Below are 25,371 nucleotides of genomic sequence, written 5' to 3'. Positions count from 1 at the left end.
GTGAAACACCTAACTCTCTGAACACAGATCATGACTTGAGAAACACATCAAATCATTTAATCATTTTTATGGATCCGCCTAATTTGTTGAATTTGAGAGAAAAATACTGAGTCATTGATACAAAATTTTAAAATCTCGTTTATTTTCATAGATGAGATGAGAGTTAAAAATTGAATAAAATATTATTAAAATATATATTTTTAATATTATTTTTGTTTTTAAATTTGAAAAAATTGAATTATTTATTTATTTTGTGTGAGAATTTAGAAAAGTTATAATGATTAGATGAGATGAGATATATTGAAAAGTTTCAGTAACCAATCTCTTGTTTTGGGTTAACACTTGAAGAGAGCTTCGGGGGAAGGTGTTTCAATCCAACTGAAAAACACCAAATTCATAATTCTTTAGTGCACTTCTGGCTCATACAGGCAACTAAAATGGTGTTCATGAAATTTAATCCAAGAGCTGAATTGCGTATATTGCATATTTACATAAACTCATTGACAGTTAACCTATTACGACCAGGACTCCTAATTTGACAAGAAAACAAAAAGTTCTAGAATCTAGACTCATACTCATTTACCCCAAAACCCTTTATTCATGGAAGTTGCAAAAAGTTACAGATCTACCTGCCACTAAAAATTAACCATAACTAATGTATTGAGAAAATCTATGGCCAAATGAGTTTTCAAAGTCACAGCCCTTCTTGAATTTATCTGTAGCGGAAAACCAATCTCATTTTTATCCTTGCTCTCAACATGTTAAAGACTTAACTATTGATCCAAATGCCCTAGGTTAGTTGGATACTAATCGGGTTAAACCTTTAACTCTTAGAATCATAACATTCCACTATGCTTTCAAATCCGACGTCCACGACGGTCCACTCTATCAACACTGACCTGTTGGTAGCTCTTTCCCTTTTGGCAGCTTCACTTATCTATCAGTATTCAATGATTTGATACTATGCCTATACATAGTACCAAAGCATTTTAATTTAGCCTATAGGTCGCCCCATTCGTGACTTGAACCCGTGACGCGGTTCTTGCTCTAGGCTTGTGCATATAGGGCTTGGGTCTGATCTGTTCGAACAACCCGCCTCGCTCAACCCGTCAAAGACGGGTCATCGGGCCAAAAATATATGTATCGGGTTGAACAAAGTCGAACTCGTCGAAACCGATCAACACCGACGAAACTAACATTTCTTGACCCAACAGAAGGAAGAAGACGAAAAAGAGTTAAGAGGACAGTAATTAAAAACGAAGAGGAGAAGAAGGTTGAAGAGCTACTTCAAGTAGCGTAGGACGAGTTGCTTCTTAAGCTCTCTCTCAACTCCCACATGTCCCGCGTTCCTCCCGACTACCTCCACACCAATCTCGACTGTCGTTTCCAATCCCTCAAATCCCGACCATCCCTCCCTACACCCGACAGGCAAGGCTCTGGACACCATCAGATGAGAGCTTGGATTTTACCGGCCCAACTTCATGGGAAACCAGCGATAGGATGGACCACGCCTGAAATACTTTCAGAGAATCCTGATGAAGGTCCAACCATGGTTTCTCAAGCAAGAGGCATCATGGGGCATGCCCATGGGTGGCATTGTACAACATACCCATCATGTCCACAGATGTTTCAGCTGCTCAAAGGATCACTCGCACGGTGAGTGCTCGAGGAGGCGGCCTCCCAACAGTGCAAACACTGGGCTTGGTTCATGGTGAGGACTCAACCGAGATAGCTTGCATGCTTTTAGATCCAAATCAAATTGGGGCAGACCGAGTCGAGAACGAAGTTGAGATGTTAGCAGCTGAAGAAGAATTAGATGTTGAGAAGGGATATTTTACTGATTCTTCACCGGAGATGATTGTTACTTTTTTTTTGGTGCAGTATTGTTTTCCAGGGATGTGGTTGTCGAACTTTGGGTCAATTTCTTCTTCCACAAGAAGTGTTGTTATGTTTTTGAAAAGTGGGTTTCGTTCTTACCCTGGAATGCTATCCGTGCTTATGTTTCTCTTCGGTGTGAAAAGTGAACTGAAAATTTTTCGGTATTTTTTGTATGTGCAGTATTAGACTTTTTTTATTTTCTTCAGTATTTTTTTTTGGTTAGAAATCTTCCATTTTAATGTATTAAAGTCTGTTTGTAACGTAAATGGTGAAGAAGAAATTAAACAAAATGATGGAAGTCACAAGAAAATAGATGCACAGCCGGTGTTTGATAAAAGTCCTCGAATGAAAAAAAAAACAGGTAGTTTCACCCGACCCGAATGGTTCAGTTCAGGTCGGGCTAGTTTTCAGTTCCCATGCTTGCGGGCCAATGTGCAGGCCTACCCTACTCTGATACCAAATGTTAAAGACCCAATCATTGATCCAAAAGTCCTAGGACTGTTGGATACTAATTTGATTAAACCTTTAACTCTTAGGATCATAACACACAACCCTTCTTGAATTTATCTGTACTGGGAAAACCAATCTCATTTTCGTCCTTGCTCTCAACTTGTTAGCATTCAAGATAGTCCATATCTTCCCCTTTTGTAATCCACTGTGTCTTGTCATGAATCCTCAGTCTCATCAACCTTTCCTATGGCATCAGTATTTTCTTGCTCACCCTCTGACATCCTTAACTTCAGCATCAGACCCTGGCTCTTGCAAAGCTTCCACAGAAGTTTCCAAGATTGCTTCTTTTGGTTGAACAATCAGACCCAAGTTTTCTTTACAACTTTCTTGAACAAAATCACCATCGGTAAGCACAACTCTAACCGTGCTTACAACGGGTTTTTATCTCCATTAAACTTCTATCAAGGTTTAAAAACCATTTCTTTTTTTCATGAAGCCAAGTAACTAGGTTCCTCGTGACTTCCAAATTCCAAATCTCTGGAGAAAACATTAAACTTCAATGACAGATTAAGGTTAGTGGCCAGATGGGGATACTTGGGGAAATTCTCCAAAAGTTATAGAGTCGACTAGTTACAAGAATACCATTGCTCACTGGGAGTCACATAACATTACAAATATACCCCCATTACAAAACTAGACATAACTTACGAAATAATGACCAAGATAAAAAATAGTTTTACCCCTAGGTTCCTAATAAATAGATCTTCAGGACCATATAAGACTCTTTGATGTTGTATGTGAGCTCCACACAATTAAAGCTCTTTTTTGATAAGTAAACACAATAGAAGCTTTTAAGTTGGCCAAACTGAAAATTAGGGCAACTTGATTCTACTTCCATGGTTGTATCGCATACTTTATTTCGCAGTTGTGACAAATTCAAATTCCATGATGGTTGTGAATTTAAGTACTACATTCGTTTTCCTCTTCTCCTCATGTATATGTAACCGTTTAGAATGGCATATGCACCCACACTCGAATGTGCTCGGCAAAGAAGTCTAGCAATAGAAAGCATTGAAATATTTACATGCTCCCAACAACAATTTTCCTCTTCTTATTCCTTGAAAAATGGCGATTAAAAGGATCAGGAAACGGAAAAGGCTACATGTTTTGAAGATTACAATCTCCAATCAATAACATACGTCTCAGTTTAACATCGTCTTCTTCTACTAATCAAACTCTAACGGTGAAAAGAAAGCAAATAAACTTACAATTAATCGACGGCCTTTTGCACCGCGTTTGCTGAATCTTCAGGCAATTGATTCCCCTGCTGCTTCTGTAGCATTGCTTTACGCTCCAGCTGCCGCCACTTGTTAATTGCAGCCGTGCAAATGACTGAATCACACGTTGATCAAAAGCAAAACCCAATCAAAGATTGAAAAAAAGTCAAATTATAAACAAATGAAAACAAAGGGAAATGAGATATTACATCCAGCACCGACAAAATATAGAAGACGGAGGACCTTGGGGGCGGCAGGACCCGCGACCTCTTCTCCCGTCATGGCGTTTCCTTTCCGTAATATCCCTTGCTCTCGCTCGCTCTCTTGCTCGGAAAATCGGAGCACACTCTTAGGGATGCTTCTTATAGATTGCCCTGGAGAAAGAGGAAACTGAACAATAAGCCCAGCACCAGACCCTGCTTGCCTATTTAAAATTGGTTATAAAATTAGTTTTTTTTTTTTTTTTAAGTTATAAAATTAGTTTTAATTAAAGATGATAAATTCAATTATTCTCCATTAAAATCCTTTAACCATAAAATACATCTTACAAAAATAAATTTAAAAGTTAACGTAATTTTATATAGTACATTAGATTATAAAATATTTTTACTGTAAAATATATTTAACATATCATATAAAAACTCGTTGTGTCTGTAACACTTTTCTTAAAAATACAATTCATCATTCAAAAACATCCTTTGAGATTTTTTTTTTTTTTTGAAACGGAGATACTTATTTATTTGTTATTTTTTCTTAAATATAAAATAAATTCAAATATCAATATAAATCTTATGGTAACATATTTTATATCAGAAAGAGTAAAGACGATCAAACGGTATTATCTTATAAATTCAAGAGAATAATAATAAAAATTGTCATATATATTTTATATTTATTACTCTTTCACTCTAAAAATCCTAATCTTTTTTTAACTAATAAGTAATTATACTTTATGAAAGTGTTTTTGTAATTCAAAATTATCAAATATTCAAAGATTAAATATTTGATCCTTTTAAGCTTGATATTTTATATGCATAACGGATTAAAATTCTTTACAATTACTTGTTTTAAATATTTTTATAATTAATAAATAAATTTACCTATAAAAAAAGTCTTATTGCAAGCAAGTTTGCCCACCAAATCTACCACCGATGCCAATATGTAAGTCATTTATTTAATGAAGCGGTGCGAATTGAAGACAAATTATTTTTATGAGACAGATGATATTTTTTTCTCTTAAAATTTTTCTTTTATTTATTTATTTTTCTTTTCAATAAAAAGAGTCATGTAAGTGTGAGCACGCGATTTGATACGCTAAACTACTTGTACCTAGAAAGGCTCTTTACTATATATTCTCAGTAGTATTTAACACCGACTATAAAAAGCTATATAATGTGGTATTGGAATTATTATTCATTAGTCTATTTTTATTTTGCATTTACAAAAATTGAGATGCATTCAAGTTGAGTTTGTTTCAACATAAAATAAATACTTTATGGAAAACTATTTTCAGCTGGGCATTGAGTTGAACACTAATTACCAAAGTTCATACAAAGAGTTGACCATCTTATTTATTTATTAGTTTTTTTTTAAGATTTTGTTGATATAACATTTAGAAGAATAATAATACGTACAATCTAAATATGTAAATCTTACATACTTTCTGCTCAAAAAAAAAAAAAATCTTACATACTTTTTGTTTTAAAAGGTATGATTCATTTAGAAAATTTAATTTTTTCACCTGAGAAATAGATATTTATTTATTTTTCAAAGACAATACACGGGACAAGACTGTAAAAACCAAAACTGAATAAATTATTTTCGTATTTGTAATATGATAAAAATAAGGGTACTACTACTCTACCGCCTACCGCTGAGCGTACCCTATGCCAAATGCCAATTTTTAATTTTTTTTTAAATAATCACTTATTTAATTACTAAAATAAAAAAATAAAAAAAATAAATACCATCATTTTGTTAAAAATAATAATAAGGTGTTTGGATTCAGAGATGAATTGAAATAGTTTGTAAATAATAGAATAAAAATTGAATTATTTATTATATTTTATGTGAAAATTTAAAAAAATTATTTTAAAATTTAATAAATTAAATTATTTATTATATTTGATGTAAAAATTCAAAAAAAATTATAACTACATAAATGAATTGAGCAACTTTCAAACGAGACCTTATCACTCGTAGTTTGAAATACCTAGTTTTTAAATTTTTATTGCAGGATCTCAACTCGAATCAATAAGCAAGCAGCATGGAGAAAAAGGAGGGGAGCTCCAAACTGAACGTAGCCATCATCCATCCGGATCTTGGTATAGGTAAATGCCCTCGTTTCTGCTCTCATCTCTCCTTCTCTCTTTTCTTCTTTAAGATAAATCGGGGTAATTGGTTTGGTTGCTCGATTAATGGGCTCTTCATGTACACAAAAATCCGAACTGGTGAAGAACCCACTAGGCAATCGGGATGTTTTGGATTTGGCTCTTTATGGCTATCGAGTAAATTGACTCATTCCATTTCGAGGCAATCAGACTGGGCGTCGTGGCTTTTGTTTTTAAATTTTTTTCCTGCTGCAAAAACTTCGAGTGGTACTATTCATATCGTAGCAAAGGAAATGTATTTTTGCTAGCTTCTCATTTTCATCGAGTTACTTGAATTGAAATGTCAAGACTTTGGCGTGTAGATTTTTCGGCCAAAGCAATGGAGTGAGACGGGGGTCGTGCTTTGAGTCTTGGAATTTTGATATAGAAGCAAGATTCAATGTGGGAATAGACAATAACACTTTTCTTAGTTCTAAAATTAGGAAACAGTTTTGCACGACTCTTGGAATGAAATAATCTGTGGAGGATTTGGAAGGCAGTTGACATTGCCCTTGCCATGGAATCAATGGGGTTGGTGGAGGTTGTGGAGTTTGTAATGAGAAAGGAGGTGGTGGTGGTGGTCGCATTGGAAATTGTCGATGTGAAATACATTCACTCGCTTTTGTAGCTTTTCTTTGAAAGCATAGATTGAACTCCCATGGTTTTACAACAATCAGTAATCGCGTGTTTCAGAGTTGTTATAGAAAACAACATCAACCCTAGAAACTGTGGTTGTCTAAAAATTGAGAAGATAATTAAAAATCAAACCAAGCAGAGGTACAACCAGATGGGCTATTAATTTATCAAATAAAAGTTAATTTTGGCGTAGTTCATCATTTGTGAATTTGTTGCAAACCTACCTGTGCACAAGGAAGATGTTCTTGCCTATTTCAGTTCTTGTTGAAACCTTTTAATATTTAGTTTGTCATGTGGGTACCTTCCCATAATCTGTAGGTGGAGCAGAAAGATTAATTGTTGATGCAGCCGTCGAACTTGCATCTCATGGGCACAATGTCCATATTTTCACAGCACACCATGACAGAACTCGATGTTTTGAGGAAACTCTTTCCGGTGAGTTACCTTTTCGGGCTTCTCTGTTAAGGTGGGAACTAATCGAGTAACAATTTTTTTTTGAGTTTGTTATTTTTCTGTCTTATTCTTGCTTATATCTTTCTCTCCTTTTAGATGGGTGTCTTTCTTGTATAATTCTTGTGTACTTGGATTGCACCTTTTAATTAATTTTTTTTTACTTATCAATAATAAAAAAGATGCATGTAGTGTATTTAAATAGATATTCTAAGCATCCATCAAGACTGGAAGGCTGCAGGCTTAGCTTAATTTATCAGCTGTGGAATGATAATTATGAAAGAAGCATTACTGGAAATTGGTTTGACGTGCAAACTTGAGCAGGCTGCAGTTAGCAGTTAATTGTAAGCTTGAGGGGCTGGCAGTTGAGCATGGTGGCAAGAATGAGTGGCCAGCTGCAATCTTGAGATTGTTGGTGGTGACATCAAGGGGATCATTTCAATTTTTAGGCAACCAACAAGATATCCATGTTATTATCTCCACTAGTCATAAATAAGAATACCATCTACCTCCATGTGGAGGATTAAAAATCCAAAGTAATTAATATCTCCGATCCTATGGTTGTGCCAAACATTAAATGTGGATATTTATTCTACACGGCCCTCAATATGCAGTGTGTCAAATGAGATTTATGTATATATATCGATATGTGCATACGAATGTGTTTATGTACGTGTATGTATGTTGTGAGGTGCCTTGTTTTGAAGATCCGACAAAAATATACTAGAATAACAATAATTATTTTTGGGAACAACATTAAGCATAGTTACAACTTCTATGGATGGAAATTGATGCTCGGTATTTTATCATGATTATCTGCATCTAGTGTTCTTATATATACCAAATTTTCACTGGTTGTCCAGGTTCCTTTATAGTTACTGTGTATGGTGCCTTCCTGCCCCGGCATATTTTCTACCGTTTTCATGCTCTATGTGCATATCTGCGGTGCATTTTTGTTGCTCTTTGTGTGCTGTTCATGTGGCCATCCTTCGATGTTGTACTAGCAGATCAGGTTTCTGTTGTTATTCCAATACTGAAACTTAAAACGTCAATAAAGGTATTTATACTTCTTTCATATAAACTGCTACCTGGATGTCCTGGCATCACAGCTGTCTCATGAACTACACTCTTTTTCCCAGGTTGTGTTCTATTGTCATTTTCCAGATCTTCTGCTGGCTCAACACTCTACTGTTCTCAGGAGGATTTATAGGAAACCAATTGATTTAATAGAAGAAATAACCACTGGTTTGATTCCATGTCTTGACTTTTGCTGCTCTTGTCAATTATCCCCACAACCTCAATTTATCCTTGTGCATTATAATCATATCATTTCTTATCTTTGTTTTTGGGGGAGTCCAGGAATGGCAGATATGATACTTGTTAATAGCAGATTTACTGCATCTACCTTTGCAAATACATTCAAGCATCTTCATACTCGAGGAATTCTGCCAGCTGTTCTGTATCCAGCCGTTAATGTCGATCAGTTTGATGAACCCCATTCAACTAAGTAACCACATATTTGTATATCTCGTGGTATCTTCTAGTTTTGGACATAGAGTGCTACGTGTAGACCTTTCTATTACCTTGTTCCCCCCCTACCCCCCCCCCCCCCCCAGCATAAGCTTAATAATCTGATTCTTATTTGTATTGTCATTTTTTGTCTAGGTTGAATTTTCTTTCAATCAACCGATTCGAAAGAAAAAAGAATATGGAATTGGCAATTTCAGCTTTTGCTATGCTTCACACACCTGAAGGAGATGTCTTCCAAAATCATAACCTGGATGATGCTTCGTTGACCATTGCAGGCAAGTCGCAAATGATTTTGTGAGTTCACACTATTTATTTAATGCCTTTGAGTACCTTCTGTTCATCACCACCTTATTTATGCTGAGGCCACATTGTGTTCTTCAACTAAGAATAATTGTGTAGTAGTGACCAATTAGAAGTATAGATGTCTTGCAATGAAATTTTCAGCACTGGGTTTCCATATAGCTGCTGTAATCCTCAGTGTAGCAGTTGGACTCTCTGTAGTTGAACATGAGAGGCATGTTGCTATCTTTGTTTGTGGATCATCCTGTTTAGACCTACGCTATATGGGGTTGGGCTTTTATGTTAGGCGTTTTTGTGCACGGTGAAATCAACATGCTGCAGATACTTATTACTGGTGAATTAGGAATTTTCTATAAAATGGAGTAATGGAGCAATGTTTATTACCGGTTATGTAAAAACCAAATAATTATGTTGGATGAAACTTGACCATATCATAGTATTCTCAGATATGTGAAGCCCTTACTAGTTGCTCATTTACAAGGCAGAAGCTTGATTGTCTTTTGCAATTATGGGCAGTATAAATCATCCACATATATTATTGTAGGTGGGTATGATAAACGCCTGAAAGAGAATGTTGAATACTTGGAGGAGCTTAAAAGTTTAGCAGAAAGGGAAGGAGTTTCTCACCGGGTTAACTTCATTACATCATGCTCAACAGCTGAAAGAAATGCACTTCTCTCCCAATGCCTGTGTGTAATCTATACACCAAAGGTACGATGGCATTTGGTACATTGCATCTATGTTCAATCATTGGCATTTGCCCCCCAAACTGATCAGATTTGGAAAAGAAAAAGAGGGTTAATATGTGAATGTTCATTTAGTGCAGGATGAGCATTTTGGGATTGTTCCTCTGGAGGCAATGGCAGCTTATAAACCTGTCATTGCATGCAACAGTGGGGGACCTGTAGAGACAATTAAGGATGGGGAGACAGGATATCTTTGTGATCCTACCCCACAGCAGTTCTCTTCGGCCATGGCCAAACTTGTTCAGGACCCTCAGATGGCAAAGATAATGGGTAAAGAGGCCCGGCGTCATGTTACCGAATCATTCTCGACAAAGATGTTCGGTCTGCGTCTGAATCAATATCTTTCTGACGTTGCTAGGCCCAAGAGAGACTAAGAATAATGAATAGCATTCAGTCAGAAGATGAAAGCTGCCATGTACAGTCTATTTTTGGTAATACAAAACAATGTTTCCCCGTGATGAACTCACGTAACTTCAGTTGCTTGGCTGAGTCAGCCGTGAACTAATAGGTTTTGGCGGATTTGATGACAATTGTCTTTTTGCGGGTCTCAATCCTTATTAAATTGTGAGAAATTTGATTGTGCTTAGGTCATACCACGTAATGCAAGAAAACAAAAGAAAGAAAGAAAGAAAGAATATCATGGATAAAGCCATGCGATGAAGATTTGTTCAACATGTTGCACAGTTACGGGCATCACAATTGATGATAAAAGCAGGATAGGATCCATTTTAACTGCTTATATTAGCTTCAAGCAAAAGAGTAGAAAGAATAATATTAGCATCAAACCAAAACTTCACTTCATCGAATTTCAATTTTGGGGTCTATGCCGCGGCTGCATTCATCTACAAGAGCTAAACTTAACATTTCAGTGCAGAACTGATCATCGGATTTCAGCCATAGAGCCTGATTTCATGACATAAATGGAAACAAATTCAAATCAGTAAAACAAAACCAGAGTTTATAATGCCATACTACTACTTCTTGATACAATCTTTTCTTTCATGCAAACACAATTATCATATCATGTAACCCAACCCAACATATTCATATCCGGAGATGCGAAAAAACAATGTTAGTGAATATTTAGAAACTTTCATAAAATTACTTTCAAGGTATTTTTAAAGTATTATGACCATGGCAATAAAAAAGATATTCGTTTAAATAGACACCAACTAAATCAAAACAGCGCAGAACCATTTTTCAGGGACACCCAAGTGTTAACAATGGTGTGTTTGTCGTGCCTAAAATGAAAGGTAGTAAGTGAATATAATCAGTCACTGATTGCGCACCTTGTGATAATATGTAATCGCTGCAGTAAAGTTATCCTGCAGGTAGGTCAAATGGAAACAGAAATATTAACATCGTTGTACCTTGACAAAACACCTAACACATGCAAAAACATGTAGATACACTAATCCTAGGATTTCAACTAGAAACAGTTGCTCTCCCAAGTTGCATGCAAACATCAGCTCCGTTACTGATGATTGATCTGCGGATTGCTTATTGCTAGAGGTGGGCATTCAAAGGCCTTAAAGAAGGCAACAAAAGTGGTACACTTTTTCTCACTTGAGTTTTTTTACTCGTTCTTTTCACCAAAGTTATTCAATCAATTAAGGAGGAAAAAAGAAGATAAAAAGTAATGAGAAACATAAGAGGATACAAAAATCTGAGATACCTGTAAATGATAAGTGTATGCAAGGCCTGCATAAGTGCTCACACTTCTTGTAGTTAATGTGAGTGCTTTCTCATAGTGTGAAATTGCTTCATTGTACATCCTGATACATGGGTTTCCATTATTAGTACAAGCAAAATCATATCAACCGGTCCTAACAACCCATTTTAATCACATACTTTAATTTTCGGTATGCATGGGCAAGATTAACTACGGTTGGTTCCCATAATTCACTTATAGGAGATGGAATGTGTGCCAAAGTCTTCTCAAACCACCACACAGCTTTGTTATACCTGATCAAAGTACAAAATTATACAGGTCAAAATCAGAAAAAATGTATCCATAACAAGATGTACAAATTACAAGGTTTTAATTGATCCATTACCAAGAAGCATCTCTCTGAAGCATTGAAACGAGTCAATTTTACAAATTAAACATCAACTATTACTATTTCTGAGGATTGGAAAATCAGAAAACTTTTATCTACTTTAATTTCGTCAAGAAGCAACCTATATTGTAAGGGCTTTATTTTGCATTGATATCGATCAAACAGGATATTGGGTTACATGTACTAAAAGCTTTAAACATGTGTAACACAGGCTATATGCAAATACATTTCACAAGAACATAATGCAATAAATTTGAGAGGGACATTCTTCATGAAGGGAAAATACGCTTACTCTTTCATATGATAAGCAACAACACCTAGTTCATTATAAACAAGCGGATCTGAAGGGCATATTGTCTTGGCCTGCATAAAAAACTGAAGGCAAATATCTCTATCAAAAATTTGGAAGTTTAATAAAACAATAATCAAGAGGATACATGGATAGAGAAGCCACCAATGCTGCTTAAAAAATAAGAAACACAATAGAATACGATGATTGAAATAGTAATACAAAGTAACTACCAAGTGAGTTGTAACATCTATTCATAATCCATGTCTTCTTTTCAACCAAATACCCAGACAAAAGTAAAATTACAAGCATATGAACCTGTTTTAGCTTCTGAAGTATAAGCATGGTATTCATAGTTTTTCTTCTTTTTTAATTATTTTTTTCTTTTGGACACATTTCATAGAATTCTATAAATCTTAATTGAATATGGAGATGAGGATGCAATAAATAATTCAAAATCAATAATACGACACTTCCAATTCTATGATAGTACTTAGTGGAGAAGTTTATCAAAATCACTTCAGGTAAAAAGGTATACAGCTTGCTCAAACTTAAACCGCAACTTCCACAAGACAAGTTCACAAAGATAGTCTTCTAGCAACAACATGGTAAGATGTCATATTTCTTGCAAGAAAATCAAAACCACAAGGACAATTTTCCAATGTTTACAAGAGGCTTGAGAACCTGTTCAGCAAGCTTAAAGCTGTGTGTTCGCATATACTCCATTCCAATGTACAAAGTTGGTAAATGACACCTGGAATAAGTGAAGATCAACACTTAACCTGTAAAGGAACAATTTATAAATAAAAGAAAATTTTATAAAATAAAAAATGAACAACAGGAGGCAAAATCTGTGACCATGTCAATCTGTTACACATCCTCAAATTACAGAGAAAACATGTAACGACCCAAGGAAAGACTAAAAAAAGACTAGTCTGTGTATACTTCTTGTGTACTTGGGCCATGTCTTTTTTTTATAAGTAAGAAAAACTTGGGCCATGCCTTTTACTACCAATAAAGTTTTACTTCTACTTATTGAAGAAAAAATAAAACAATTGGAGCCCTTTGAAATCACTATAAATTGCAAGAACTTCTCCTCCTCACGCAATGCAGGCACATTCGCCATCCTCTTATACTCATTCTGAGGTATTACAAAACAACTTCACCCTAAGATAATGCCAAGGCTTGGGGGGCATGGAGTTCTAAGGAGGTAAGAGGTACTTATGGTGTGGGGGCGTGGAAAAATATTAGGAGAGGTTGGGATGCTTTTGTAAAACATGTCGTCTTTGTGGTTGGGAATGGCTCTAGAATTCGTTTTTGGCATGATCCTTGGTGTGGTGGTAGGCTCTTTGTGCTGTTTTTTTTTTTTTTTGATAAGTAAGAGTAAATATATTAATACGAATGAAATAGGCATAGCCTGAGTATACAGGAAGTGTACAAAAGAACACCTAAATACATTCTAAGATCAAGAGAATAAAGCGAGGAAGTCATGCATATTGTTTCCATTTAGCACAATGACTGAAAACCATAGCATTAAAGTGTGAAAGAAAAAATTTTGTAGTTCCGCCATTGTGCGCTCCCTATCTTCAAAACACCGTTCATTTCTTTATGACCAAATACACCACATGATACATAACGGAATCATTCTCCACGCTGCTGCCACTTGAGGATGGCCCTGAATCTTCCTCCAACAAGCCAATAAATCCACCACCCTCGAAGGCATCACCCAAGCAACATCGACTCTTCGAAAGATCTCATCCCATAACACCTTTGTCACCTCACAATGTAAAAGTAAGTGATCTACTGATTCTCCATCCTTTTTGCATAAATAACACCAATTCATCACAACGCAGCCCCTCTTTCTCAGATTATCCGTGGTCAATATCTTCCCAAGAGCAGCTGTCCATACAAAGAATGCCACTTTAGAGGGCACACGAGACCTCCAGATAGCCTTCCAAGGGAAATGTGCACCAGCTTGTGATAATAATATTTTGTAGTACGCCCTGATTGTACATTTCTTGTTGCCATTAATCCTCCACTACATCTTATCCCCCTGTGCCGTAGTGTTTCCCGTGGCATATATCAAGCTTAAGAAATCCGAAACAGTGGGCAATTCCCAATCATGAAGATCCCGGTTGAAACGGACATTCCATTGAAGAGGGCCGTGAGGGGATCCCCGCACATCTGCCACAGAAGCTTCATTGTTCGTTGCAATACTATATAGGGCTGGAAACATCGTGTTAAGAGCCCGATCACCACACCAAATGTCTTGCCAGAACCTAATTTTTGTACCCTCTCCAACCACAAACCTGATATAGCTTACAAAACTCGACCACCCCTTCCTAATGAATTTCCATAAGCCCACACCATACCCTCCCCGCACTTCCTTTGAGCACCAACCCCCCCACTCACTTCCGTGTCTACAAACAATAATTTCTCTCCACAACAACTCCCCCTCCGAGGGATACCTCCACAACCATTTCCCCAACAAAGCTTTATTAAAGGTCCTCAGGTTGCATACTCCCAATCCCCCATTCGAAATTGGAGAACAAACTTGGGACCAATTAACGAGATGAATTTTCTTTTCCTCCCCCCCATAAGAAGGCCCGAAATAGTTTTTCAATCCTGTTCGCCACTCCTGCAGGCAAAGGAAACAAAAATAAAAAATAGGTGGGAAGGTTAGTTAGAGTCCTCTTAAGTAATGTGAGCCGACCCCCTTTCGATAAATACATCTGTTTCCAACCAGCCAGCCTTTTCTCCGTCTTCTCCACGACCCTATCCCAAATGGCTCTAGCCTTAAAAGTCTCCCCCAACGGGAGGCCCAAATATTTCATTGGCAACGAGGATACTTTACAATCCAAGAGACTAGCCAAATTGTTGATGTTGGGCACTTCACCTAATGCAACCATCTCAGATTTACTCAGGTTCACCTTAAGCCCCGATATAGCTTCAAAACATAATAAAAGAGCTCGTATAGTTTGAATCTGGCCATGATCCGCTTCACAAAAAAGAAGAGTATCATCTGCAAACAAGAGATGGGAAATTATGATTGAGCCATTATTGCCATTACCCACCGAGAAACTTGATAGAAAACCGCCTCCCACCGCTGCCTTAACCATCCGGCCAAGTGCCTCCATGACTATAACAAAGAGAAGAGGGGATAGTGGATCCCCTTACCTCAACCCACGAGAACTGTTAAAGAAGCCAACCGGGGTGCCATTCACTAGCACTGAGAAACAGGCGGTGGAGACACAATGTTGAATCCAAGAAATTCATTTATTACCAAAGCCACATCTCCCAAGTAGGTATATGAGAAAATCCCAGTTCACATGATCATATGCCTTTTCCATGTCAATCTTACATAAAATACCAGGGACTCCCTCCTGCAACCTATGATCCAGGCATTCATTGGCTATTAGAACCGAGTCTAGGATTTGTCTCCCACGAACAAACGCATTTTAAGGCTTAGAAATAATTTGTTCCAACACCTGACTTAGGCGATTGGCCAAGACCTTCGCAATGATCTTATAAACTCCACTTACTAGGCTTATGGGACGAAACTCCTCAATTGTCGTGGCCCTTGGAATAAGAGCAATGAAAGTCACATTGAGGCATTTTTCAAACTTTCTGAAAGAGTGAAATTCCCCAAAAACCTTCATAACGTCACATTTGATAATATCCCAACATGTTTGAAAAAATTCCATCGAGAAGCCATTCGGGCCCGGTGCTTTATCCTTGGCCATGCTAATAATAACCTTATGAACTTCATCTTCTTCAAAAATTCTTTCCAGCCAACTCGCACTCTAAGAGTCAATGGACTCAAACAAGTTATCAAGCTTCGGCCTCCAACATGCCGGTTCTGTGAGGAGGTCCTCATAGTAATGTACAATATGATTTTCTAATTCAGAGGAGGAAGTGATCATTTGAGTACCTGAATGAAGAGTCTCAATGGCATTGTTACGCCTATGAGAATTAGCCACTTTATGAAAGAATTTCGTACATTTATCCCCCTCTTTAAGCCAAAGGGCCTTGGATTTCTGTCGCCAAGAAATCTCCTCCATCAACAGAACCCTCTCCAAATCCGTCACTGCTGAATTCTTCCTCAATTTCGTCTCCTCCGATGTATCTCCCATCAACTCCCTTCCCTCCAAATCCTGTAGTTCCTCCATAAGGGACTCTTTTTGGTTGACAACATTACCAAAAACTTCCGAGTTCCACTTTTTTATATCTTGTTTCAATGCCTTAAACTTACCTGCTAAAATGAAACTGGGGGTGCCTTCAAAATTATAAGAGGCCCACCAAAGTCGCACCTTCTCCACAAAACCATCATCTGCTAACCACATATTTTCAAACTTGAAGTACCGCCATCTCCCATGAATGCCTCCACAATCTAATAGTATAGGAAAATGATCCGAGCAAACACGGGTTAGCCTCTTTTGGCACAAATCTGGATAATGAGCCTCCCATGACGAAGAGGCTAGAAATCTATCCAATCTCGACCATCTCCGACTATTAGACCATGTGAATTCACCACCGACCATAGGAAAATCCATGAGATCTAGATCAAAAATGAATTCCGAGAACTCTTCCATAGCGAGAGAGAGTCTACAATCCCCCGATCTCTCGCTAGGAAAACGGACGATGCTAAAATCCCCAACCATACACCATGGCACCTCCCAAGAAAAGTATAAGCCCACTAAATCCTCCCAAAGTCTTCTCCTATCTCTACTCGAGTTAGGCCCATATATACCCGCGAAAGCCCACTCCCACCCATCTACCACATTTTTAAAACAGCTCACAACCGAAAAAGAGCCAACACCCTCCTCTACTGCGTCCACCACCCTTTTATCCCACATAAGGAGAATACCACCTGACACTCCAGACGAAGCCAAATATGACCAACCCACATACAAACACCCCCACAAAGTGCGAATAATTCTTCTATCAATGACCCGTAACTTTGTTTCTTGTAAACACACCACATCAACCTTCCAAGCTCGCAATAAAGATTTAATGTGAAGGCGCTTATTGCGATCATTAAGCCCTCGCACGTTCCAAGAAAGGATCTTAAGCTTCATAAGCAAGAGTGGCCCCCCTCCCCTTGAGTCTACCCCTTCCACCACTCCCTTCCCCCCTCCCCTTGAGTCTATCCCTTCCACCACTCCCTTCCTTTGCCGCATATTTGATAGTACATTCAAGCCTTTTAAGTTCCCGATCTCTCTTAATGGCTGATTTCAAACTATTGTCTTCAATGGCCACTAGAAGAGCTCTAAACTGTTCTTCACAACCTACACAGGACACCCCAATAATATCTTGAATATCTTCAACTTTCTTAAAGACCCATTCCGAAATGAATCTTTCTGAGTTAGGGCTAGGATGAACCATACATATGGGATCAGCAACCCCCCCCCCTCAAGACAGTCCTCTTCAGTGCCTTCACAGATGGCCAACTGTAAGTTTCCCCTGTCAGACCCCCCCTAGGGAGAACTTCACAGTGATCCCCTCCAATGTCCGATAAGTATTCCAGCTCACGAACTCCAGTGAGAGAGTTACAAATGCTCTGCCCAGCCAAAGACATAGGGGATCCCAAGGGGATTAAATTCACCTCTTCAATTTCCGAAGTGCTAATCACCTGGGTTAAAGGCGTGGGATCACCAGAAGTCACCAGCGAGAGGTTCTGTGCAAATTCCGATGTTGAAAGATCGCTGGCGCCCGCAACAGAGTTGTTTAGAGAGACGCGACAACTGAGGTTTGCGTTTCCGTTCTCCATAACGGCACTCGATGCTGGCAGGGACTCAGACGGAACGTCGGCCGCCTTCGGTGAGGTCGCCTGACCCTCCCCCTGCGACAGTGGCTCAGCTACAGTCACCGAGCCCATGCCCTGCTGCATCTTCTTCCTCCATACCGGGCCTTGCTGCTTACACGATGGAGGCCTCCCCATGGGGTTAGGCCCAGCATTAGAGCCAATGGCCCTATCAACTTCCTTTGGCTGGCTAGAGACCTTGCAACCCATGGATCCTTTATCTCGGCCCGAGTAAGAGCCCAAAATGCCACAAGCCTGGCCCAGGCCCTCCTGCATAAGTCCCTTACCCTTTACGCACCGTTTTAGTCCCTTCACTTCCTCAACTATATCACTCAGACGCTTCCCCAACTCGTTCAAAGCCATCAGTAAACTTTCTTCTTTCAGACCAACCAATTCTCTGCCTTCCCCCTGTCGATTTTGAGCCCCTGCCGAAAGAGTGGTGCCCCCTAAACCTGACTTGCTATCCCTAGCACTGCACTACACGTCTCGAGGTGACCTCTTCTGTGTTTGAAGCACCTCCATGTACGACCGAGAAATTGACGTGTGTCCCATCGTTGTTGATGGAGACAGACGCAGACAACCGCCTCCAACTTCCAACAGCTCCTTTGCAAGTTTCCTCCATCCCGCTCCATTCCTATCTTCAGGAATAAAGATGCAACTCTGGCGACCTCCCCCGCCATACTCCACTAACGCCATGAAGAAACCTCTGGCGTTCGAACACCGCTGGGCTATATACCCTTTTATCTCCATCTCGATATGCAGAGTAGAACTCCTTCCTCCCAACCTCCAGGCTATCGTCTAATACTTTAGAGAACCAACGAGTTGTCACCCAAACTCATCTGTTGCAACTTTCCAACCCTTCTCAAACAGAGTGACCTGACGTCCATTTCTTGCAACCACAAACATTTTCTGTTCTATTGCAATGCCCTTCGGAAGGCTCATCCTGCTTGATTCCATCGCAGTAACCAAAACTCAAAAACAAAAAAAAACAACTAAGAAAGTTGATCAGCCCAGGAATTTTCTGTCAAAACAGTAAAATTTCAGTATCAAAATGAAAACACATTTTTTTTCCCTCAACCTTCCTCCCAAATTCCAGATATTTTTCGTATTTCTCAAAATCAGGATGCTTACGTGGCTGAGTTTGTGGATTGTTCCAGTGGATCTCTGCAGTGGAATGTTCTTTTTCCTAGATCTGTGAATGATTGGGAAATGGGGGCAGTTTCTGAATTGTTTGGTATATTGTATCCTACTCAGCTTGGGAGGGATAGGAGGGATAAGTTGGTCTGGATGCTTACTGGTAACAAGAAGTTTTCAGTTCGTTCTTGGTATAAGACGCTGTCTAGGCCGAATGGGGTTCATTCTTTTCCTTGGAAGAGTATTTGGAAGAGTAAGGTGCCATCAAAGGTTGTGTTCTTTGGCTGGTCTGCTTCTTTAGGGAAGATTTTGACGTTGGATAATCTCAGAAAGCGTGGATTAATTGTTTTGGATTGGTGTTTCTTATGCAAGAAATTTGGTGAATCAATGGATCATCTATTATTACACTGTGATGTGACCAGGTTGTTATGGAATGAAGTGTTCAATAGGTGTGGTATGGCTTGGGTGATGCCTTGGAGGGTGGTGGGCCTTTTTGCTTGCTGGAGAGGTTTAAGGGGTAATGTGCAAATTGCCGCTGTTTGGAATATGATACCTTTATGCCTTATGTGGTATATTTGGGTAGAGGAATGGTCAATGCTTTGAAGATAAGGAGCGCTAGGTGGATGAACTTAGATGTTTTTTCTTTAATTCCTTATTTCAATAGGATTCAGCTATTGTATTTAATGGAACTAGTGTCCATGATTTTCTTGTTTCTTTTTCTCATTCCTAACATGTAATAGGTTCAGTTTTTGTATACTTCCTGTGTACTTGGCTTTGCATTGTTACTTGTCTCAATAAAGTTTTTATTCATAAAAAAAAATTAAAAAAAAAAAGAAGATAATGCCAAGACTGACTACAAAGAATGGTCCATAGGATTTTGGGACTTTAAAAAGTGAAAATGCAATACATCTTCTGAATAAAGGATAATATGAAGCTGCAGTTACATTTATGTACAAACAAACTGTTAAAGAAATTTTAGAGAAAACGAGGAAAATCTTAAAAGCATATCAAACACAAAGTAAAAGTCACGCCTGTATAGCTGAAATCGCAGTCAAAAGATACTCTTCAATTTACAGTCAAGTGGCAGAATATAGTTCAATAATAATTCATTGAAAAAAGAGTCAAATTGAACAACACAATACCCTGGAAATAAACGAGCAGCAGTTCGATATGCTGACATTGCTTGATCACCCTCATCTTTAGCGGCATATGCATTTCCATAACCTATCCAAGCAGGTGGAAATGTTCCATCTAGACTTGTAGCCTTGCTGTAGAGTATAACAAGGACTAATAATTCAGCTTCAGTAATACAATCACGTAAACTTCATAAAATGAAGTAACAGATGGCAGATGTTAAAGAATATTATTGTAATAAGCATATCACAAAGGATTTTACCAATCCTCTTGTAATATTATATTACCTGGTATAATAGAAAAAACTAATAAACAAAACAACATCATTAATGGATGCATTGAACATTTCCAAGCAATCAAGTGCACAATTAAGAAAACAAATTCCCACATATTTGGAGAAAATTAAAAAGATCAAATACACTTAGGAGACCATTGCAGTCAAAAGCCTAACCAAAATGTGCAGGCCATTGACCAGAAACAATAAAAAAATTTAATTGGGAATTTAAGCAATATAAGGATAGTAAATGAAACCAATATTGCAGTTCAACAATGTTTCTAGCCTATTTTCTCAGGCAGGGTGGATAACAAATAGAGGAAAGACAATGTAATAAACTCAGAATACCATACTTTCAAACATACAAGGTTTTATACTTGTGAACCAATCATATACTAGAAAACCAACAAACTTCAGTTTAAACATCTAACAGAGATAAGGCAGCAATTGAGTAAGACAATATAGATCGGGTCCCTGTTATAACATTTGTGGCCTACCTGAAATAACGGCGTGATTGGTCGTACTTCTTGATGCAATAGTAGTAGCAACCAACAGCAAACCATGATAAAGCCCTAAAAAAGAAAAAAGTCCTGAATAAGTAATGACTGTTGGTACTCAAAGCATCTACTTCCAAGGTAATTTGAGAACCAATAATTCAATATCGATGAACTTGAAACAACACTATTTCAAGTTTTTTCTTTATTACTTTCTGGTTTTTTGGGTGAATGGCGCATCGGAGGAAGAGAAAGCCAAAACTATTTTTCTGCCTTTTATTGTAGATTCTCATACTTCCTGAGATACCTTAATCTTAGTGATATGCAAAATATCCCATGCTGAGTTGTGGGTGATGACAATGTCAGAAAGCGTGATAAAACACCTCAGATTTCAACCCAAGAGTATCATCATATCTAAATATTCCAAGACATTAAGGCCTTGTTTATTTTCACAACTTCTCTCAACATCTCATCTAATCATTACAACTTTCCCAAATTCCCACACAAAATAAATAAACAATTCAACTTTTTCAAATCCCAAAACGAAAATAATATTAAAAAAATATATTCTAACAATATTTTATTCAACTTTTAAGTTTAATCTCAACTCATCTCATCTCATATGTGAAAACAAACGAGGCCTAAAGCAATAGAGAAGTCAATAATAAAAGCCACACTTACTTTTGAGGATAGTCCTTCACTAAATTGCATGCCATAAGATAAAGCTCATTTGAATGTCCAAGCTCCATGGCTGCTGCTAAATGCACCAAGGTACTTTTCAGATGGAAAGGGTCTTTTTCAAGTAGTCTGTAATGCATATGCTAAAGCTCAGGTTGAATAAAGAAACCTTGTGAATTCATCGTAGCACTAGTTCCAAACCAGTGGAAACAACTTACACAGATGTTAGTTCAAAACATTTTTGATATTCCCCGCATTGATGGTAGTATTCAGCCTTGCAGGCCAAAAGATCAGTGTTGGATTTTAGTGTACACACGACAGATGGATCGGAAGGGTCACTAATACAACTTTCTTTTTCAAGTTCCCTGAATTTGGCTTCTACAACATTTTCTTTGTCATACTGGGTAATCAATGAACAGAACCAAAGATTTCATATGGCAAAATAATCCTTAATCAACGTAACAATAAGAGAACAAAAGTGAACTAGTCAGAGGTATTTGACATGTTTTTACATTTGGACTAATTCTTTGCTTACCTTCTTTATTAAACATGAATAGAATGACAAGAGCCATCCATCTTCAGGACCAATTTGCAATGACGAGAGTAAACTTGCCTCTGAGATTCAGCAGCAAATCAAAAGGTTAAAGAAATGGATCATCTCAACCAAAGTAGATAGCTATTTGAAGGAATCCAGATGCAACAAAACGGAAACTTAGCGGATTGATCCAATGCCAGAACAAGTGACAAAAATAAATCAGACCAAAATTAAAGTACAGATGCATTAGAATGCAGAAAGCCGGTTTCATACTAACTGGATTCATTTCTCTACAGCAGCATGCATAAATGACAAAAAAAAAGCTTGAAGACTTCTAACCTTCCTCACAAGTCAGCATGTGATTTTCAATAAGCCGCTCCAAAGCCTGGGATAGATACAACCACAAGAAAAATATGATTATAATATCAATTTAATATAAAGATCTCCATAACTATAGAAAAAACAAGTAGTGAAAGGATATGAAGCTGTTAATGATCACTAAGGCAGAAGCAATTAACGAGTTGCTTGAAAATCCTGAACATGTTTGAAGTGTGCACCTTCTTCAAATAAAATTACATAAGTCAAAGAAGAAGCTAATATTCTCTTGGGAGTAGATCTTGTACATCAACAGAGGAACTAAAATTTATAATGGTTGACAGGTACCTCATAACATAAAGGATCGGCTTTGACAGCGGCTTTGTACCTGAAAACATAACAAATTGAAAAAATTAAAGAAAACTTCAACCAACATAATAGTTCTTTCCAGTCAAAGTCACACTTATCAAGATTCAATAACAATTCCAAAGCTAGTAAAAGTAAACGGCAATAAAAAAAAAAAGTTTCATTTTAGATTTATAATAAAAGACCTCGAATCATTAGATGATTGAGCAAAATTCCACGAGACACTAACCACAGTCGAGATTGGGCACGGTTGTCCGAGGCTTCATATGCTTTACCTCTTAGAAAGCATATAGCTGAAGATATCTGTCAGAAGATTGAAAGATCAGCTTACTGTACTTTCAAACCTCGTAATGATTAGCACTCCAAAACAATTTATAAATCACAGAAAACAGAGGTTTTTTTTTTTTTTTTTTTTTATTTGAGCTGCATTTCACAGTATAATTGCTTCTTGATCAAGCACATTGGTGTCGAATGGACGGATATTTTGTATGGACATAAATCTGATCAAATTAAATTAGACACGGCAATAGAAATAAAGGGACGGAAGAAGTGTTTACATTTATCTCACGGTCCTCCCCATCTTTATCGAGGTACATGACATTAGAGTCCTTTGTGTCAAACACGTTTCCATGTTCATCCACTTTGGCATCGCCGAGCATTAAGAGGCATTGGTCCCACTCCTTCAGTTCCTCCTAATGACCACATATACGAATAAATCAAAACGAAACAAAGCATAACTAAGAGGCACGAGGATTTGGCGGCGAGATTAATGGGGGGAAAGAAGAATACAAGACATTTGGCGGCGAGATAGCGGAAGCGGAGGTCGCGGAGAACGATCTGAGAGGCGTTGAGGAGGTGGAAGGCGCGGCGGAAGTGGCGGCCGAGGAAGAGAGCCTGGGCCTGCATGTAGATGTCGGCGGGGTCTTTGGTGAAGGCCGCCACTTTGTCGGCGAAGAAAATGGCCGAGGAGTAGAGGTGCTTGCTCACGCAGTCCCGCACCACTCCCCTGAGCTTCTCTATCTCTTCCTCTCTCATTTTTTTTAACTAATTATTTCTTTTTTTTTTTCTCTCACGGAGAAAATTGAATACGGAGAAGGGGACTGCGACTGTTTGAGTCAGCGAGACTGTACAGAAGAAGAGGAAGAAGATCGATTTAGGGGTTTACAACTTTATTTAGAGGGCGGGGACACTCAAATGAGCGGGAGGTTCGGATTTGGTAATGTCTTCCACTTTTTTATATTTTTCAAGTATTGATTAATAATACATGCATAATTTTTGTTTATAATTCTTTATATAATCATATTTTATAATAAGAGTATTTATAAAAAAATATTTTATTTTCTAAAAATATTTTTTATTTAAAATATAATTATATAAATAACTGTGTGCATATATCGTTTTCCTTTAAATACTCATCCTCTTAAATTTTGATGGATTATATAAAAATGTTTATGTAGAAGATAAAACACCCGGCTTACTGAAGGCTTGGCCCAACCTACCAAGCTACACTAGAGGACAAAATGGTGAGGAGGGGAGTGAGAGGTAAAAGAGGACCATAGGTGAAGATAGTAAGAGAAGGATATTATGAAAAAGTAGAAAAAATAAAGGATGCTCAGACACGTCAATAGTCAAGCCTCACCTCTACTAATAGACATGCAAAAGGACCGGTCATATCAAGGCAGACACACAATAGAGAAGGTGATAAAAGCAATGGACCAGATGACCAACGGGCTCTCTTCGTCTTCTTATTCGTCTTCAACAACCTCTTGAGGAAGACCTCCTATTCAGCAAGAAGAACTACAATTTTCTTTGTATAATGAGAAATAAGAGACCATGAGAGACTGTAAACAAATATATATAGTAGATTTTCTCTCCTCAAATGCCCCTGGATGTAGGCAATATGCCTAACCACATAAATGTGTGTGTCACTTACTCTTATTTTCTCTACACTTATTTTTCATTCATCGCCATGGACATACGCATCAACACCGTACAACCGCACCAGAACACTGCTGGGGGCTCTAAACAACATAGATCAATGCTCAAGTCAACAGTGGGCCGGGAATGACTATTTCTCTCATTCCGGCCTGTTGTGCAATTTTTCCAGCATCAACTGTTTATTTATAAATTTAAATTTTGTTCATTAATAAATTAAACATGTTAGTGATATGAAAGTTTAATATATCAATTAAAATAGAAAACTTTAATATTTAATATGCCTTATTGATTTATAAATAACAGAACTCTTCGATTCAAAAAAAAAAAAAAAAAACAGAACTCTTCAATTAGATTGGTTCACCGTTCTCTTTGCTGTTGCGCCATATTTCTAGCATATTTGCCCAGAATTGGAGCTGATAGGCAAGCAACTCTCTCGCAACCAGTTGGAAATTTGCAACTTTGTTTGCATTATGGCATTTGTGTGTACATGCCACATGGAGAGTTTTAGGAATTACAACTATTTGTGTATGGATGCGTTCGCACGAAATAGAGAGTTCATTCCCACAAAATGAAGTTTATGTAGTCTTGGGATTATTAGTAAGAGAAATACTTTAGTCATAAGAAAACTATACAAAAATAATCTCATAAACTGACATAACTTGATGTAATTCATCAAATTACAAACTGACAAATCATATGAAATCATGTTAATTTG

The 25,371-nt window shown here is 37.7% G+C and overlaps 3 protein-coding genes across 5 annotated transcripts; 1 reads left to right on the top strand and 2 right to left on the bottom strand.

The window, feature by feature from the left end:
• Positions 1-2,331: 2,331 nt before the first annotated feature.
• On the bottom strand, positions 2,332-4,022 carry LOC121236197. Of its 2 annotated transcripts, none has more exons than XM_041132734.1 (3): positions 3,815-4,022; positions 3,597-3,720; positions 2,332-2,882 (listed from the first exon to the last, which is right to left on the bottom strand). In XM_041132734.1, the coding sequence occupies exons 1-2, from the start codon at positions 3,885-3,887 to the stop codon at positions 3,599-3,601; spliced, it is 195 nt and encodes a 64-aa protein (XP_040988668.1). In that variant the 5' UTR covers positions 3,888-4,022; the 3' UTR covers positions 2,332-2,882; positions 3,597-3,598. The 2 variants fall into 2 exon arrangements, with proteins under 2 accessions (XP_040988668.1, XP_040988667.1); XM_041132733.1 differs by lacking the exon at positions 2,332-2,882 and adding an exon at positions 3,414-3,445.
• A 1,781-nt stretch (positions 4,023-5,803) lies between these two features.
• Positions 5,804-10,187, top strand: LOC121234776 (alpha-1,3/1,6-mannosyltransferase ALG2). 2 transcript variants are annotated; one of them, XM_041130868.1, is made up of 8 exons: positions 5,804-5,935; positions 6,959-7,045; positions 7,924-8,117; positions 8,200-8,305; positions 8,420-8,567; positions 8,726-8,865; positions 9,435-9,601; positions 9,717-10,187. In XM_041130868.1, the coding sequence occupies exons 1-8, from the start codon at positions 5,872-5,874 to the stop codon at positions 10,008-10,010; spliced, it is 1,200 nt and encodes a 399-aa protein (XP_040986802.1). In that variant the 5' UTR covers positions 5,804-5,871; the 3' UTR covers positions 10,011-10,187. The 2 variants fall into 2 exon arrangements, with proteins under 2 accessions (XP_040986802.1, XP_040986801.1); XM_041130867.1 differs by having other exon boundaries at positions 6,929-7,045.
• Positions 10,188-10,273: 86 nt separating this feature from the next.
• Positions 10,274-23,933, bottom strand: LOC121234774 (anaphase-promoting complex subunit 6). Its single transcript, XM_041130866.1, has 16 exons — positions 23,508-23,933; positions 23,276-23,410; positions 22,948-23,021; positions 22,701-22,740; positions 22,377-22,422; positions 22,038-22,117; positions 21,721-21,902; positions 21,506-21,631; positions 20,828-20,902; positions 20,065-20,190; positions 12,670-12,739; positions 11,989-12,071; positions 11,488-11,601; positions 11,312-11,411; positions 10,926-10,961; positions 10,274-10,539 (listed from the first exon to the last, which is right to left on the bottom strand). Exons 1-16 carry the CDS (start codon positions 23,751-23,753, stop codon positions 10,435-10,437), a joined length of 1,638 nt encoding a protein of 545 aa, XP_040986800.1. The 5' UTR covers positions 23,754-23,933; the 3' UTR covers positions 10,274-10,434.
• Between the last annotated feature and the right edge of the window lie 1,438 nt (positions 23,934-25,371).

This window comes from Juglans microcarpa x Juglans regia, chromosome 6D (genome assembly GCF_004785595.1).
Source record: "Juglans microcarpa x Juglans regia isolate MS1-56 chromosome 6D, Jm3101_v1.0, whole genome shotgun sequence".
NCBI lineage: Eukaryota > Viridiplantae > Streptophyta > Magnoliopsida > Fagales > Juglandaceae > Juglans > Juglans microcarpa x Juglans regia.
This window is presented reverse-complemented; position numbering and strand designations above follow the sequence as displayed.